Source organism: Pongo abelii, chromosome 1 (assembly GCF_028885655.2).
Source record: "Pongo abelii isolate AG06213 chromosome 1, NHGRI_mPonAbe1-v2.0_pri, whole genome shotgun sequence".
Classification (NCBI taxonomy): domain Eukaryota; kingdom Metazoa; phylum Chordata; class Mammalia; order Primates; family Hominidae; genus Pongo; species Pongo abelii.
This window is the reverse complement of record NC_071985.2, coordinates 182789123-182807984: the sequence shown is the minus strand read 5'-3', so window position 1 is coordinate 182807984 and position 18862 is coordinate 182789123. Positions and strand designations below refer to the sequence as shown.

The following is an 18862-nucleotide window of genomic DNA, read 5'->3' as shown; positions in this document are numbered from 1 at the left end:
TACACCACACCTGTCTTGGTATCTCCCAAAGCTGACAGGAGTGGGATAATTCTGTGAATGTATTTTGTACCTTAGTGAGGTCTCTTGTTTCTTTCAGTCAAGCAGTTTCTTGTGGTTTAATGATGAGATGCATGTGCTGAGGAGGTAATCAGAAGAAGTAAGAAAAGGAGATGGTGTGAAATTTTGAAGATTTTGTATGCCATGGTAAGGAGTTTGGACTTTTTCTGCAGGCCATTAGAACCACTGGAGGCTTTTAAGCAGGAGAGAGACAGAGATTATCAAAGCCGTTTAAAAAAATCACTCAAGAGACAGTGGGAAGCATAGATGTGGGGAGGCAAAACTGGAGGCAGGGAGATGAATTAGGAAGCCATAGGTTTAATTTGGGCTATGATGACTTGGGCAGTGGTATAGAGGGAAAGAGAAGAAAAGAACAGATTTGAGAGAAGTTTAGAGGCAAAATTAATGTTGCGACCATCTAGATGCTAGTTGTGTTCCATTACACAATCGTAGTTCTTTTTATCTGAATCTTGATTATTTAGGGATACTGAAAAATTTCAAATAACCAGATATAGTGATATAAAATACCTGAGGGGAATGGAACAAGCTCAGCAGTCGTACCTTTAACATGTATTTCACCAATTAGATGCTTCATCTTGGTTTATTTTGAGAACAAAGCTTTTAAGATACAGTCATTCAGTGGCATTAAAGTTTTTCCTTCTGGCTCTTGTTTTTTAAAAAAATAAAACTTACTCTAACATAAATTGAAAATCAATCCCACTGCAATATTAGAGGTATTACCATAGGAAGGTTTTTGAAGTACAAAATATTTTAAAATACTGGTGCTTGCAGCTGCAATTTATTGCATTTACTAGGTGGTCTCTAATGTTGATTTTTCTAGTTCTATGGCTCTAATTTTAAAATGGAACTCTATAATTTATTAACAGTTTTTTAAAAGGACTCAATAATCTCAAAAAGCAATGGTCATAAGAAAACTTGGATGTCAGTATCACTCTGCTTTTATAATTGTTCAAGTGACTTAAGTGCTTAATTTTACCTCCCTTGATTCTCCCACCAGTAAAGTGGCAGCATTGGCCTTCATATCTCTGAGATCCTTTGCAAATATCAGATATTAAGATTTCAATGATATATTCTTAAGCCTGGGTTACAGCTAGATATTTGTAACTCAAATTTCATATCCATCACTGTTCTAGAGAAAGAATTCGCTGCTGCCACATTTTCTTTAACTGTAAGCCCTTCCCACCTCTTCTGCCTCTCTCTATTTAGGATTATTTTACAGCAGATACTGTTTTATGTGCTATGAATATAGTAATTTATATTCACTTAATATAACTCTTACCACAACCCTGTCAGATATTATCATTTCTCTTTCAAAGATGCAGAAATAAAAGTTCAGCAGGGTCAAGTAAGTTGTTCAATGTTCAGTATGATAGAGTGGGATTCACATGCAAGACTAACTACCACTACCACTGAACCATTTACTTCTGACTTTGCTGTTCTGCTTCCACTCACTGAACATCTCTCTGTGCCAGGCTCAGGTAAAATTAACTTCCTTTATAATACTTTCCGTTATCACTGCCGGCTGAAATTACTTATCCTTCTAACTGTGGGTATAATTTGCAATGCAATTTGTTTTGGATGTGTGTTTTTACTATAATGTGAACTCTTCAAGGTCAGTAACAACTTTTTAAAAATTTCTGTATCACCAGCACCTGGTATGAAGGCTGAAACAAGAGCGGTTGCACAGCAAATGTTTTGCTATGATGAGAGAACAAATACATGAATTAAATGCGAATTAAACTGCTTCTATCTCCTTATGGTGGCAAATAGTATCCATGTGTCATCGATGAAGTCAAGTCAAGTCAAACTTCATCTAGCTGTAGTTTCTGGATTCAGACTGTAAATTCTACAAGGGTGAGATCTATGCCATTGTTTTTCTTCACTGTGTTTGCAGAGTTTAGCTTGGTGCTTAGCATAATAAAAGTGGATGGGTGACAGAGGAAGGAATTTGTATACCCCAAATTTGAAAGGCTTTTCCCCCAGTACATTTAAACAAACCTTTACTGAAGGTCTACTCTAGGAAAACCATGCTGGAGCTTGATTATACTCATTCTCCTGTTCCTTTAAGTCTTAGAGGGAGAAACAAAAATTACGAGTCATAGTTACAGAGATGAAAACCTAGAAAGCTGGGGCAAAATATAAATTCCCTCATTGCTTTGTTTTAGATATAAAATATAAGAAAACAGTTTATTCCTGAATGCATGTCTGTCTGTTTGGGGATTCATATCTATAGATCCAGAAAAAGGCATGTTCCCTAAGCTAGAACAGGGGCTGTGTCATTATATCAGTGGCAATACATATGGGCTATCAGTGGACTCTTAGAGTTCATCTGCCATTCCTCATCCTCCTTTCCTAGTGCTTTCCAGTCATTTTATAAATTGAAAGATCTCACTTTCCAATTGTAGACAGAGCTCTTCTGAGGGATGTGGATATGGGTAGGCAAAAAATGGAAAAAGAGTAGGCAGAAAGAAGAGTTGTGGGATAAAGAAATAGGGAAAAGGGAAGAATGGAAAGATGGGGGAGAAGATAAAACAGGTAAAATAGGATTGGAAAAAATGGAAGGGGTGGAAAAGGAAAGAGGAGAGAAAACGGAAGATAAGAAAGTGGCACAGAAGAGGAAGGCTGGGGGATACTGACAACCTCTTACCAAGTAGCATGAGTGATAATCAGCTTTTCTGGGAAGGGCCTATGTTTGGGCTACCGTAGGTCTGGAGGGGAGCTGGGGGAGCTGGCAGCAATCCCTTACTCTAACTCAGAGACAGGAGTTGGCCTATAGGAGGAGTAGTGGGGTAAGTGTCATTACTCAGCTTTTAGGACTCAACTACCTCATTTCCAAGGCAATGCCCAAGTAAGGCAAATGGGCCACTGATGGTCACATGGCTCTAACATGTCCAGGAGGTAGAGCTCTGGAAATAAATACTATTCCTTCTCTTAGTAACTGTTATTAGCAAAATTGGGGAAAACATACACACACACACACACACACACACCCAAAACCAAGTAACTCAATGCTTCCACAACTTGAATCAGTTTTCTGGGGAAGGTCTATGTCTGCAGCTATTTTGGTTGTCCTACAGTGCTCAGTTCAGGGAAGTATGCTCAGCAGACATTTAGTAAATGGTTAGACAGCTGGGAAATCTTAACATGAAGTACTGTTTTGGTTGGGGGCGGGTGGCAGGCATGGGAGGTACAGAAGAACACTTATCAGGTCCTCTGCTGAGAAACCAGTCTCTGCTTTGTGGAGAAAAGGCTGAAGATACAATTAAGACTCCTAGAGTTAAGGCTTATATTATTTGTTATTAAAGAGGCAAGGCCTTAAGATGTGCTTTTTAACAGTCTTTAGTTTGGCTGTAATTTAAGATGACTTTTACAAATTAGATCCTAATCCTTGCAGACACAGATGGCTGTTACAGAATAGCCTTGCAAAAACACTAGTCATTTGATTTGAAAGAGAATTCAGAGAAGAATGAAGGGCCTTTAACTCTCACCCCACCCCTGGCTCTAGGAGGCCTAAAGAGTCCTGGGTGGGCTTTCTTAGTTTAGGTCTGGAATCTGGGTGGGCCTAGAGCATCTGTTCTCATTTGGACCAGCCTCTCTGTTCATTCTGGAACCAGAGATTAGGGGAGCCTGAGGTTATTAACATTCAACAACAGTTACTGATGCTTATATATGAAGCACTATGCTGGCAACCACAGGGAGATAGTAGCAGGCCCAAGAACACTCTACATTTCACATCACATTTCCCCAGTTTCCTTTCAACAGCAACTTTCCACAGTCCAGGGTTTTACCCTGTGGAAAGAGGTTCTTAATAATGATCAAAAAGCCTAGCTCCTTTTAAGATATTTTCACCCCATCCCTGTCAGTAATAAGCTTTGAAAATAAAGTTTAATTTTAAAATGCAAAGTCCTTAGACTCTTATTTCTTTCAGTACTTCCATTTTTAAAGATGAGACCCATTCAGAAAGGGAGTGACTTAAAACTAAGGGTTGGGAAGGGCAAACTTAGCTCCTAAGTTTTTTAAGTTCTCTGAGGTGAGATTTTCATCACAGAACATAAAGTATGAGAACCAGGCTGATCTTGAACCCTTTGATAATGGTTCTTAGTTAAATGTTCACACACTGAGAGTTCAACTTCAGTGACAGAAGTTAAGGTAGTTTTCATACTTGGCTGTGTGGTAAGAACATATGCAGGCATGTGTTCCCTTGTGCATGTTTGTGTGCCTTATATACAAATAAAGGGGATGACCTTGGAGCAGTAGGCAGGGCCAGTGAGAAAAGGAACAATAGTCAGCACCTGGGATCCACTACAGTCTCCTGGGCTTAGAAATAAGTGGCAAGATCCTCATTCCACCCAGAGGGGATATTACTAGTTTCTGTCTCCATCCTGCAAACCTGACAGCCAATGTAAGGGACTTAGACGTGCCTTAATGAAACTCTTGGTTTTGGTATGCTAGGTTACTATACCTAGATCATAATGGAATCACAGAAGATTTACTGTATATTTCAGAGCTAAGCAAGTCCAAGTCCCATCCCATATAAAGCAAGAATACCACAGATGAATCACTCTCCATATATATATCTGTTATTGCTGAAAAGAGTAATACTTGGTAATCTCCAATGATAGGAAAATTAACACTTCACAACACAAGATATTCCTTTCTTAGAAAATGCTTTGTTACACTATGCCAAATTTGTCTTGTGTAACTTTCAACTCATTGGTCCCATTTCTGCCCCTGCAGCCTCAAAAAATCAGATCCCTCTTTTACAAGGCATGCCTTCAAGTAGCTGAAAACAACAATCACATCTCTCATGGTCCTTCCTTCTTTAGAGGTAATGTTCCTTAAACGACATGATTTCCAGCTCTCTCACCTTCCTACCAGCCCTGCTCCAGACATGCTCCTATTTCTTCAGGCTTCGTTTTTCAGCATGAAGCCTAAAGACTATTTCAGGGGTAGTTTGTTTGTTTTTTTAATTTTTTATTTCCATGGGTTTTTGGGGAACAGGTATTTGGTTATATGAGTAAGTTCTTCAGTGGTGATTTGTGAGATTTTGGTGTACCCATCACCCAGGGGGTAGTTTATCTTAGTGCAGAGTTAAACAGGACCATTAAGTTAACCTCTGGTTGGGATTACACCTCTAAAACAGGAGCTAGCTTTTTTGTTGGCAGCCACAACGCGTTATTAACGTGTATTCAGCTTAATTCAACCATAACCTCTACTAAATGAATCTATTTCTACACATTTCTGTGAAATTTCTGCAGCTTCATTTTGTGTAAGTTTCAGTATTTTAAGATTTTCTTGAATCTTATTTTTCATAATCTATAAATCTGATAAAGTCTTCATTTAGGTTGCCAATAAATATGGTAAGTAATAAAAGATTAAATACAGAGCCTCTTGGTTCCCTACAAGGAAATGGTGGTTAACATTTTTTGGACGCAACCATTTAATCAGCAATGAATCTAACACATCTATATCTCTCTACTGTGCCCCAGAATACTATGAGAGACTATCAAATATTGTGCTGTAATGCAAGCACGCAGTGAATACAGGTCACCCTCTGTAACTTCCCAGGGTAGTAAGACTATCAAATCACAAAACACTCTTTGTTTTGCATGACTCATTCCTAGTGAACCTATATTCGTTGACCCTGATATCTAACTGTTAAGCTGTTAAACATACAATTCTCAGGTATATTCTGAGGTCTACAGATATATCTCATTTGAGGAATACAGATGAGATCTCAGCAAAGACTGGAATGCTGGAATAGGGAAAACAGCTAGGAAGGAAGATCTAGTACCTAATTTCTTACATAGGCTACTGGGTACATATCTGCTGGCCTGGGAAGCCATACTTTCTCCAAAAGCTAAGGAGAGAATGGTGTGCAGAACAAAGAAGGACTCCTGTTTGTCTTGTAGTTACCTGCACCATGGGATTTTTCTTCAACTACTTTGTTCAGGTTTAATGATGGCACATCTCCCACCTGGATATACTTCCTGAGATAGGTATGGGAACTTACGTCTCTCCTAGGAAAGGTGCTCAGTAACTTGTACTCATCCCATGGAAATCCTTTGGAAGCTACAAAATCAAAGACAATCTGGAGCTTGTTGCTGGCCAGGAAACGCCGCTCCAAGAACTCGCCACTGGGGGTCCGGATCCGCAGTTTGCTCACAGGCTCAGCATTTTCTTCCTTTGGCTCAGGAGGCAGGGCTTGCTCTAAGGACAGCCGGATGGCCTAGGGAGAGCAAAAACCAGGTGTTAAAATGTGAGAAGGACTGGACTATAGAGAGTGGGGAGGAAGAGACCAGAAAAAAAGCTGCTGTTATCTAGAAATTCATTGAAAAGTCACTGCCCCATTTATTAGCCAAGCCAAATGCTTGAACAATAGAATAATGTATTTTTCATTTTCTTAATATTAGCCCAATAGGCAAGCAATTAAAATAAATTCCACCTTGATGACACATATTATTAAATATATAGGAAACTACACAGAAAACGCATTTTTTTAATTGAAGGGCTCAGATATTTGTGATCAAAGACATTCATATCAAATACCCAATTGATACCTTTCCAGGGTATGAATTAAAGCTATTAGATGCATTCAGAAAAGACACACACAAACAGAGATATATTTATATTCGAGAAATACAAGTAGAAGTAACTGCAGAGTTTGTAGAGTACTGGATTATTATGTTTATGTCAAAATGGAATGGGGAAATTCTGTTTAGGGTGATGAAACATTTTGGAAATAGTAGTGGTGGTTGGACAATACTGTGAATACAATCAATGCCACTGAATTGTATACTTAAGAATGGCAAATTACTCTATATATATTTTGCCACAATAAAAGAAAAGTTTTAAAAAATGGAAAGAACTTCAAATATCAGGTTTATTGGCAGAAGGAGACCACAGTCCTAGTTCTGGCTTTGCCACTAACTCGCTATGGGATTTGGCCAAATCTTAGTGGTTGATTTCTGGACGTACAGATGGACCAAACCCTTCATTTGACTTAAGCAGGTGAAGCAAACTGTTGGAAGGTCTCATGGCTAGGGTGGGCTTGAATCCAGGTTTTAGTATTACATTGTTTCACATCTGTGACATTCCATTAGAAGGAGACTGTCTCTGAGGTCCCTAACAGCATTGGAATCTATAAAAATCACTAAAACCTTTTTTGTCTAGAACCCTAAGACTTCATGTTAGAATCCATGAAATTCATCTAAAGCAGTGCTCTGAGGAAATTCACAGCCTTAACATTCGTACGCCATTATAAATTAAAGAATAAAAATAAGTGAATTAAGAATTAGATTTTAAAAGCTAAATTATCAGTGTCTGGTAATAAAAAAATTTTAAAGCTAGTGGAAAAAAAACCAATAAAATAAGTGGAAGGAAAGCTGAGAATAACAGTATAAAGAAATAATTTAGAAAAAAAAGAAATATATAACTAGTCAGCTAATAAGCTGGTTCTTTGGAGGTAATAAACTTACACAAATAAAAAGAAACAAAAATGGTAACCTACAGAGGGTAGGGGAAACAAGGTGGAAGAGGTGACGTCTGGTGTTTTCTGCATATGCCTTTCTATTTTGACCTATGCAAATTATCTGTTAAAAAATGTTTAAAATAACCAACAGAAACAGTTTGCTCAGACACAAGTATGGATAAGAAATCAGGTAATTTGTGTCATGCAGGTGAATTTGGTTGGTTCTAATACTGAAGTATTTTTTTAAAATCATTCAAAATTTCTGCAATGTATAGACAAAGCTAGTCTAGCCTATGACTGAGGTTACTTTCCTTCTGGAGGCACTGAATAACCACCTACCTTATAGGGGATTACAGAGATGGGAATTATATAGACCATATATATATAAAATTTTCAGTATGGCATCTGACACATAATAGGCTTCAGTGATAGTTGCTTTTCTTATAATGAAGAGATCTACACAGAATATCAGATCTGGAAGGGGCCGCATTTGTCAAACAGCCCAATACTCTCATTTTTTATATGGGGAAATTGATGCCCAGAAATGGAGACATAAGAAATACAGTTAAAAATATATTTTTGCTTTTTTTTTCAGTCACTTTAGCCCTTTTTTCTGATAGCATGAGTGGCAGTTTACCTGGTATTGGTGTTCTGCAACAGCAATGAGTTTCAGCTGAGTATTTCCAAATATTAAACTATTTTAGTAACATTATCATATATTAGTAACCCAATGAATGGATTAACATCTGTGTATATCAAAATTAAATGCTAGTTGATATGTCAATTACAGCATTCACTATTTAGTACCATAGTTATTTATTTAATGCCTGGCCTTCTTACTAGCCTGCAAGCTCCATAATGGCATGGGAGCATGTATTACTTCTTATTCCAAATACAGTGCATAGCACAAAGTAGATGCTCAATATGCACTTGGAAGGGAAGGAATAAACTAACATGCTAACTGAAATAATATATGTAAAAGTGCTTAGTATGATTGTAGGCACATACTAGGTGTTCAATAAATGCTAGAAGAATGTGAATCTCATAGCCTCTACTTCCAGTAACTAAGAATTAAATATCTTCTCCTTTCTCTGAGGTATGACTCCTCCTTGCATTAACTGTTCAGGTTAATTTTCCACATGTGTCCCTTAAAGGGACACCATGAGTTGCTTGTAAGTATAAACCTCTGTGGATTAGAGTTATATACATTTTCTAAACTGTTAATGGGATCATCTATTTCTCAGTTACAGTGGTGGTTCTTTTTTTTTTTTTGAGATGGAGTCTCGCTCTGTCGCCCAGGCTGGAGTGTAATGGCGCAATCTCGGCTCTCTGCAACCTCCGTCTCCCAGGTTCAAGAGATTCTCCCACCTCAGCCTCCTGAGTAGCTGGGATTACAGGCGCGTGCCACCACACCTGGCTAATTTTTGTAGAGATGGGGCTTCGCCATGTTGGCCAGGCTGGTCTCAAACTCCTGACCTCAAGTGATCCATCCACCTAGGCCTCCCAAAGTGCTGGGATTACAGGTGTGAACCACTGTGCCTGGCCACAATGGTGGTTCTTTACAACCATATCTTTGAGATTACAAAACATTTTTCCCGATTACAGAAGTAATATAAATTCATTGCAAAAATAGATTAAAAGTAAAACATTAAAACTAAATCTGTAGATTCACCATCAAGACAGCCATCACCATCATTGTTTATATCCACTAATTTTTAAAATATTTTAACCATTGTTAAGTGTACAATTCAGTGGCATTAAGTAAATTCACAATGTTGTACAACCATCACTACTATTTATTTCCAAAACTTTTTCATCACCCAGATACTCTTCCTTAATTTTTCAGGCATATTTTATATATTTGAAACTTTTTTCAAAATTTAAGTCAGTGTTGTATTGTATAAAGCTTTATCCTTTCTGTTCAAAATCATGTATTTTGTAATTGTTTTAAAGTTTTTATTAAAGTATAACATACATATGAAAAAGTGCACAAATCTTAAGTGTACAACTTGATAAAGTTTCAAAGTCAACACATCTGTAAAACTAGAACCCTGACCAAGTATCTCAGAAGCATACCCTTTCCTGGGAACTACCTCCCCTTAAAGTCAGTATTCTGATTTCTGACAGTGCAGTTTAAAAAATTTTAATTAAATGCAATGTTATGGTTAGAAACATAGGTTTTGGGGTATGACAGACATGCATTCAAATCCTGGGAATTAGGCAAATGACAGTCTTTATGAATTTCAGTTTCCTCATAGGAATAGAGCCGATAATATCTTCCTCACAGCATCCTTCTATAAGATGCAGAATGTTTTTAGGTGGGCCGCCACACCACACTGCTCTACCTTCCTCTCTGTGGATCACGCCAGCTGCCTAGTCAGTTCTGACGAGAGAACCTGAATACTTGGTTGCTGGTGCAGGATTCACATGCTAATTATGGTTCTTTTTGATGGGAGACTGCTTCTAATCGGCCATCTTGGCCCTGTCCCTGACGCCACTTAGCAAATGCTGACACTTGGTCAGCACTCAGTGACAAGTGCTGAGCATTGATCCTCATGCTATACGTAATACTGTGATCAACATATGACAGCTGTTGGTGTTATCATTTTTGTTATGATTATTCCTTTTCACCTACTTTAAATTAGAACTTAATGTGATATTTCTTGGTTTTCTCTCCTTTTCTCCCTTTAATCCACCTGTCTGCTTGCTTTCTGTTTTGACATTTCCCTGCATAGTATAACAGATGCTACATTATTGTCTGAATTCAACCAATTATATTACAGAAGAATAAACAAGAGTAGCTCGTTACTCCATTCATTGTACAGACAATGTCTGCTCCTCAATGTATACAGTCTCCAGGGCTTTTCCCCAGAAAGAAAACAGACCTCATACATCCCACACCAATGGACCAACATGGAAAACAATGAAGAGATACGAGGTAAATCAGCAACCTTGAGATTTGAATACCCAACAGTTCTACTGCCAAAAAAATAACAAAAATACATCAGTAGTTCAGTTTCAAACATACTGGCTAAGAGCAAGGGCCTCCTGTAAGCAAACACTGTTGTAAAACAAAAACATAAAGGACACCTACACTCAAACGAGTCATGGTAAACACCAGTGTTAAACTTCAGTTTGATTTGCTCAACAAATATAGTTTATTTGCATTATTTTTGATTTGTAATAAAACAAGGAAACCTAGTATAAGTTAGAAATATGAACTGATCTGGTACTTCTTTTTCTACTAAAAATATGTGAGTATTTAAAGCATATCTGAGGGATGAGAAATGGGGCTATTTTTTGAAGTGAAATTAGGCAGTGAAAATAGATACCCACAAAAGACTGTCGCTACATGGTTACGTTTTTTAAACAGAAAGAATAATACACACTTACAAGTCTCTTACAGTAAGAATCAAAGACTGCCTTAATTTACTTATACACACAGATGTATACATAAATATATACACACACAACAACCTCTAGGTTCCTATGAGTATGTACAAATAAAAGTTTATAGCTGGCTGAGGCACAGTTAAATAGGCTAAAGCTAACATTCATTAATTCCATGAATTCTTACTGAGCATCTTCTATGAGTCAGGCATTGTTCTAAATGATGGCAAAATAGCAGTGAACAAAATAAAAAAGTCTGCCTAAATGGAGCCTACATTCTAGTAGGGTAGGGATAAAGACAACAAAGACACACATAAGAAAAGACAGTATGTGCCACATAAGGACTTTTCAGTCAACGATGGACTGTATAAACCATGGAGGTCTCATAAGATTATAACGGAGCTGAAAAATTCCTATTGCCTAGTATTTAGTGCACTATACTTTTATTTGTTATTTTAAGGTATACTCCTTCTACATATTTTTTAGAAAAGTTAACCATAAAACAGCCCCAGGCAGGTCCTTCAGAAGGTATTCCAGAAGAAAGCATTGTTATAATAAGAGATGACCGCTCCGTGTGTGTTACTGCCCCAAAGACTTTCCAGTGGACAAGATGTGAATATGGAAGACAATGATATTGATGATCTAGACCCTGTGTAGGCCTAGCCTAATGTGCACGTATCTTAGTTTTTAATAAAAAGTTTAAAAAGAAGGAAAAATGTTTAATAGATAAAAACTTATAGAATAAGGATATAAAGAAAGAAAAATTTTGGACAGCTGTACAATGTGTGTTTTAAGCTATTACAAAATAATCAGAAAGTTAAAAAAATTAAGTTTACATAAAGTAAAAAAGTTATAGTAAGCTAAGGTTTATTCATTGCTGAAAAAAGAAAAAAAGTGGCCTAAGTGTACAGTGATTATAAAGTCCGCTGTAGTGTAATGTCCTAGGCCTTCATATTCACTCACCACTTGCTCACTGAGTCACCCAGAGCAACTTCAGTCTTCCAAGCTCCATTCATGGTAAGTACCCTACACAGGTGCAACATTTTTTATCCTTTGTACTGTACCTTTTTATCATTTTTATTGTACCTTTTCTATGTTTAGATATACAAACACTTACCATTGTATTACAATTGCCTGCAGTATTCAGTACAGTAACATGCTGTACAGGTTTGTAGCCTAGGAGCAACAGGTTATACCATATAATAGCCTAGGTGTGTAGCAGGCTATACTATCTATGTTTGTGCAAGTAAAGTCTAGGATGTTTGCACATCAACGGAATTGCCAACGACACACTTCCCCATTCTTAGGTGATACAAGACTATATCATTTTTCACAAAGTGGTGAGTGCTATGGAGGGAGTGCATGGAATGCTGGTAGAAGGTGGGGGGAGGGGTAAAATTTTAAATACTGTAAACCTCAGTAAGCGAAGGTGTAAAGGAAAGAGGGTTCCACATGGATATTTAGATCTAAAAGAAGTACATTATAGGCAGGAGTCACAGTAAGTAACAAGGCCCGGGTGCCTGGCTTGATTGAAGAATAGCAAGGCAGCCAATGTGGCTGAAACGGAATGAGCAAGGCGAGAGGGGTAGGGTTAAAGTTACAGTGGAAACAAAGGAGAGGGGTGATTAGATCATATATGGCTTTGGGAAGGACAATTAATAATTATTTTCCTATTTTAAAATTAAGGTATAATTTATATACAGCAAACTCTATCCTTTTAAATGTACAGTTCTGTGAGTTTTGACAAATGCATATATTTGCATAAGTACCATCACCAATAAAGAAGAGTTCTATTACCTCTCTCCCCATTCAAATTTCTTCATCCCTAACTCCTAACCTCTAATCTTTATTCTGATCCTAGTTTTGTCTTTTCCAGAATGTTATATAAATGTAACCATAAATGTTATATAAATGACTTCCTTCACTTAGCATAATATATTTGAGATTCATCCATGTTGTTGAATATATCAGTAGTTTGTTCCTATTTATTGCTGAGTAGTATTCCATTGTATAGATACACATACAGTTTGATGACCCCTTCTCCAGCTGAGGGACACCTGAGCTGTTTACAGGTTTAGATGACTACAAATAAAGCTGCCAAAAACATTTTCATACATATTTTTGTATGAATGTAAACTGCTTTATGTGAAAGCAGTTTACTGTTACTTTCATTTCACTTGTGTAAATACATACCTAGGAGTGTAACTGCTGGGTCATATGGTATATGTATGTTTAACTTTACAAGAAAGTTTCAAGCTAATTTTCAAAGTGGATGTACTATTAAGCATTCCCATCATTAATGTGTAAGAGTTCAGTTGCTCCTCATCTTTGCCAGTACTTGGTATTGTCCCTTTTTCTTTTAAAAAGTCTTCTAAAAGGTGTACATATATTGTGGTTTTAATTTGTATCTCACTAATGGCTAAAAATTTTGAGCATATTTTCATGCACTTATTTGCTTTCTGTATATTTTCTTTGATGAAGTGTCTTTCAAATATTTTGCTCATTTTAATACTTGGGTTACTTTCTTATTATTGAGTTTTGAGAGTTCTTTATGTATTCTGGACATCAGATATATGATTTTCCCCTTGTCTGTGGCTTGTTTTTTCAATTTTCTAGCAGTATTTTACAAATAGTAGAAGTTTCTAATTTTGATAAAGTCTAATTTAGATATTTGTTATTTTATAGGTTGTGTCTTTGGTGTCAGATCTAAGAAATCTTTGCCTGACTCAAGGTCATGAAGAATTTCTCCTGTTTTCTTCTGGGACTTGAATAGTTTTAGATTTTACATTTAGGTCTATTACCCATTTTGAGTTAATTTTTGCTTGTGATGCAATATATGAATTGAAGCGTTTTAAAACTGGTTTTATTTATTTATTTATTTTTTATTTATTATTATTATACTTTAGATTTTAGGGTACATGTGCGCAAGGTGCAGGTTAGTTACATATGTATACATGTGCCATGCTGGTGCACTGCACCCACTAACTCGTCATCTAGCATTAGGTATATCTCCCAATGCCATCCCTCCTCCCTCCCCCCACTCCACAACAGTCCCCAGAGTGTGATGATCCCCTTCCTGTGTACATGTGTTCTCATTGTTCAATTCCCACCTATGAGTGAGAATATGCGGTGTTTGGTTTTTTGTTCTTGCGACAGTTTACTGAGAATGATGATTTCCAATTTCATCCATGTCCCTACAAAGGACATGAACTCATCATTTTTTATGGCTGCATAGTATTCCATGGTGTATATGTGCCACATTTTCTTAATCCCGTCTATCATTGTTGGACATTTGGGTTGGTTCCAAGTCTTTGCTATTGTGAATAATGCCGCAATAAACATACGTGTGCATGTATCTTTATAGCAGCATGATTTATAGTCCTTTGGGTATATACCCAGTAATGGGATGGCTGGGTCAAATGGTATTTCTAGTTCTAGATCCCTGAGGAATCGCCACACTGACTTCCACAATGGTTGAACTAGTTTACAGTCCCACCAACAGTGTAAAAGTGTTCCTATTTCTCCACATCCTCTCCAGCACCTGTTGTTTCCTGACTTTTTAATGATTGCCATTCTAACTGGTGTGAGATGGTATCTCATTGTGATTTTGATTTGCATTTCTCTGATGGCCAGTGATGGTGAGCATTTCTTCATGTGTTTTTTGGCTGCATAAATGTCTTCTTTTGAGAAGTGGCTGTTCATGTCCTTCGCCCACTTTTTGATGGTGTTGTTTGTTTTTTTCTTGTAAATTTGTTGGAGTTCATTGTAGATTCTGGATATTAGCCCTTTGTCAGATGAGTAGGTTGCAAAAATTTTTTCCCATTTTGTAGGTTGCCTGTTCACTCTGATGGTAGTTTCTTTTGCTGTGCAGAAGCTCTTTAGTTTAATGAGATCCCATTTGTTAATTCTGGCTTTTGTTGCCATTGCTTTTGGTGTTTTAGACATGAAGTCCTTGCCCATGCCTATGTCCTGAATGGTAATGCCTAGGTTTTCTTGTAGGGTTTTTATGGTTTTAGGTCTAACTTTTAAGTCTTTAATCCATCTTGAATTGATTTTTGTATAAGGTGTAAGGAAGGGATCCAGTTTCAGCTTTCTACATATGGCTAGCCAGTTTTCCCAGCACCATTTATTAAATAGGGAATCCTTTCCCCATTGCTTGTTTTTCTCAGGTTTGTCAAAGATCAGATAGTTGTAGATATGCGGCGTTATTTCTGAGGGCTCTGTTCTGTTCCACTGGTCTATATCTCTGTTTTGGTACCAGTACCATGCTGTTTTGGTTACTGTAGCCTTGTAGTATAGTTTGAAGTCAGGTAGTGTGAGGCCTCCAGCTTTGTTCTTTTGGCTTAGGATTGACTTGGTGATGCGGGGTCTTTTTTGGTTCCATATGAACTTTAAAGTAGTTTTTTCCAATTCTGTGAAGAAAGTCATTGGTAGCTTGATGGGGATGGCATTGAATCTGTAAATTACCTTCGGCAGTATGGCCATTTTCACGATATTGACTCTTCCTACCCATGAGCATGGAATGTTCTTCCATTTGTTTGTATCCTCTTTTATTTCCTTGAGCAGTGGTTTGTAGTTCTCCTTGAAGAGGTCCTTCACATCCCTTGTAAGTTGGATTCCTAGGTTTTTATTCTCTTTGAAGCAATTGTGAATGGGAGTTCTCTCATGATTTGGCTCTCTGTTTGTCTGTTGTTGGTGTATAAGAATGCTTGTGATTTTCGTACATTGATTTTGTATCCTGAGACTTTGCTGAAGTTGCTTATCAGCTTAAGGAGATTTTGGGCTGAGACTATGGGGTTTTCTAGATATAACATCATGTCATCTGCAAACAGGGACAATCTGACTTCCTCTTTTCCTAATTGAATACCCTTTATTTCCTTCTCCTGCCTAATTGCCCTGGCCAGAACTTCCAACACTATGTTGAATAGGAGTGGTGAGAGAGGGCATCCCTGTCTTGTGCCAGTTTTCAAAGGGAATGCTTCCAGTTTTTGCCCATTCAGTATGATATTGGCTGTGGGTTTGTCATAGATAGCTCTTATTATTTTGAGATACGTCCCATCAATACCTAATTTATTGAGAGTTTTTAGCATGAAGGGTTGTTGAATTTTGTCAAAGGCCTTTTCTGCATCTATTGAGATAATCTTGTGGTTTTTGTCTTTGGTTCTGTTTATATGCTGGATTACATTTATTGACTTATGTATATTGAACCAGCCTTGCATCCCTGGGATGAAGCCCACTTGATCATGGTGGATAAGCTTTTTGATGTGCTGCTGGATTCAGTTTGCCAGTATTTTATTGAGGATTTCTGCATCAATGTTCATCAAGGATATTGGTCTAAAATTCTCTTTTTTGGTTGTGTCTCTGCCCGGCTTTGGTATCAGGATGATGCTGGCCTCATCAAATGAGTTAGGGAGGATTCCCTCTTTTTCTATTGATTGGAATAGTTTCAGAAGGAATAGTACCAGTTCCTCCTTGTACCTCTGGTAGAATTCGGCTGTGAATCCATCTGGTCCTGGACTTTTTTTGGTTGGTAAGCTATTGATTATTGCCACATTTTCAGCTCCTGTTATTGGTCTATTCAGAGATTCAACTTCTTCCTGGTTTAGTCTTGGCAGAGTGTATGTGTCGAGGAATTTATCCATTTCTTCTAGATTTTCTAGTTTATATGCGTAGAGGTGTTTGTAGTATTCTCTGATGGTACTTTGTATTTCTGTGGGATCGGTGGTGATATCCCCTTTATCATTTTTTATTGGGTCTATTTGATTCTTCTCTCTTTTTTTCTTTATTAATCTTGCTAGCGGTCTATCAATTTTGTTGATCCTTTCAAAAAACCAGCTCCTGGATTCGTTAATTTTTTGAAGGGTTTTTTGTGTCTCTATTTCTTTCAGTTCTGCTCTGATTTTAGTTATTTCTTGCCTTCTGCTAGCTTTTGAATGTGTTTGCTCTTGCTTTTCTAGTTCTTTTAATTGTGATGTTAGGGTGTCAATTTTGGATCTTTCCTGCTTTCTCTTGTGGGCATTTAGTGCTATAAATTTCCCTCTACACACTGCTTTGAATGCATCCCAGAGATTCTGGTATGTTGTGTCTTGGTTCTCGTTGGTTTCAAAGAACATCTTTATTTCTGCCTTCATTTCGTTATGTACCCAGTAGTCATTCAGGAGCAGGTTGTTCAGTTTCCATGTAGTTGAGCGGTTTTGAGTGAGATTCTTAATCCTGAGTTCTAGCTTGATTGCACTGTGATCTGAGAGATAGTTTGTTATAATTTCTGTTCTTTTACATTTATTGAGGAGAGCTTTACTTCCAACTATGTGGTCAATTTTGGAAAAGGTGTGGTGTGGTGCTGAAAAGAATGTATATTCTGTTGATTTGGGGTGGAGAGTTCTGTAGATGTCTATTAGGTCTGCTTGGTGCAGAGCTGAGTTTAATTCCTGGGTATCCTTGTTGACTTTCTGTCTCGTTGATCTGTCTAATGTTGACAGTGGGGTGTTAAAGTCTCCCATTATTAATGTGTGGGAGTCTAAGTCTCTTTGTAGGTCACTCAGGACTTGCTTTATGAATCTGGGTGCTCCTGTATTGGGTGCACATATATTTAGGATAGTTAGCTCTTCTTGTTGAATTGATCCCTTTAGCATTATTGTAATGGCCTTCTTTGTCTCTTTTGATCTTTGTTGGTTGAAAGTCTGTTTTATCAGAGACTAGGATTGCAACCCCTACCTTTTTTTGTTTTCCATTTGCTTGGTAGATCTTCCTCCATCCTTTTATTTTGAGCCTATGTGTGTCTCTGCACATGAGATGGGTTTCCTGAATACAGCACACTGATGGGTCTTGGCTCTTTATCCAATTTTCCAGTCTGTGTCTTTTAATTGGAGCATTTAGTCCATTTACATTTAAAGTTAATATTGTTATGTGTGAATCTGATCCTGTCATTATGATGTTAGCTGTTTATTTTGCTCGTTAGTTGATGCAGTTTCTTCCTAGTCTCGATGGTCTTTACATTTTGGCATGATTTTGCAGTGGCTGGTACCGGTTGTGCCTTTCCATGTTTAGTGCTTCCTTCAGGAGCTCTTTTAGGGCAGGCCTGGTGGTGACAAAATCTCTCAGCATTTGCTTGTCTGTAAAGTATTTTATTTCTCCTTCATTTATGAAGCTTAGTTTGGCTGGATATGAAATTCTGGGTTGAAAATTCTTTTCTTTAAGAATGTTGAATATTGGCCCCCACTCTCTTCTGGCTTGTAGAGTTTCTGCCGAGAGATCCGTTGTTAGTCTGATGGGCTTCCCTTTGTGGGTAACCCGACCTTTCTCTTTGGCTGCCCTTAACATTTTTTCCTTCATTTCAACTTTGGTGAATCTGACAATTATGTGTCTTGGAGTTGCTCTTCTCGAGGAGTATCTTTGTGGCGTTCTCTGTATTTCCTGAATCTGAATGTTGGCCTGCCTTGCTAGATTGGGGAAGTTCTCCTGGATAATATCCTGCAGAGTGTTTTCTAACTTGGTTCCATTCTCCCCGTCACTTTCAGGTACACCAATCAGACGTAGATTTGGTCTTTTCACATAGTCCCATATTTCTTGGAGGCTTTGCTCGTTTCTTTTTATTCTTTTTTCTCTAAACTTCCCTTCTCACTTCATTTCATTCATTTCATCTTCCATCGCTGATAACTTTTCTTCCATTTGATCGCATTGGCTCCTGAGGCTTCTGCATTCTTCACGTAGTTCTTGAGCCTTGGTTTTCAGCTCCATCAGCTCCTTTAAGCACTTCTCTGTATTGGTTATTCTAGTTATACATTCTTCTAAATTTTTTTCAAAGTTTTCAACTTCTTTGCCTTTGGTTTGAATATCCTCCCGTAGCTTGGAGTAATTTGATCGTCTGAAGGCTTCTTCTCTCAGCTCGTCAAAGTCATTCTCCGTCCAGCTTTGATCCATTGC

The 18862-nt window shown here is 37.6% G+C and overlaps 1 protein-coding gene and 1 long non-coding RNA gene across 4 annotated transcripts in view; one reads left to right on the top strand and one right to left on the bottom strand.

Annotated features, from left to right (window-relative positions):
- The window catches only part of LOC129050936 (uncharacterized), a 29365-nt gene extending 27359 nt beyond the window's left edge, over positions 1-2006 (top strand). For both annotated transcript variants that reach the window (XR_008514854.1, XR_008514853.1), the window contains exons 2-4: positions 98-204; positions 1395-1556; positions 1728-2006. This is a non-coding gene — a long non-coding RNA (uncharacterized LOC129050936). The remainder of the gene's footprint in view (positions 1-97; positions 205-1394; positions 1557-1727) is intronic.
- Positions 1-18862, bottom strand: part of FAF1 (Fas associated factor 1) — a 534212-nt gene that overhangs the window by 27052 nt on the left and 488298 nt on the right. For both annotated transcript variants that reach the window (XM_002810838.5, XM_063712405.1), the window contains one exon: positions 6092-6307. In XM_002810838.5, coding sequence (XP_002810884.1) covers positions 6092-6307 — 216 coding nt within the window. The remainder of the gene's footprint in view (positions 1-6091; positions 6308-18862) is intronic.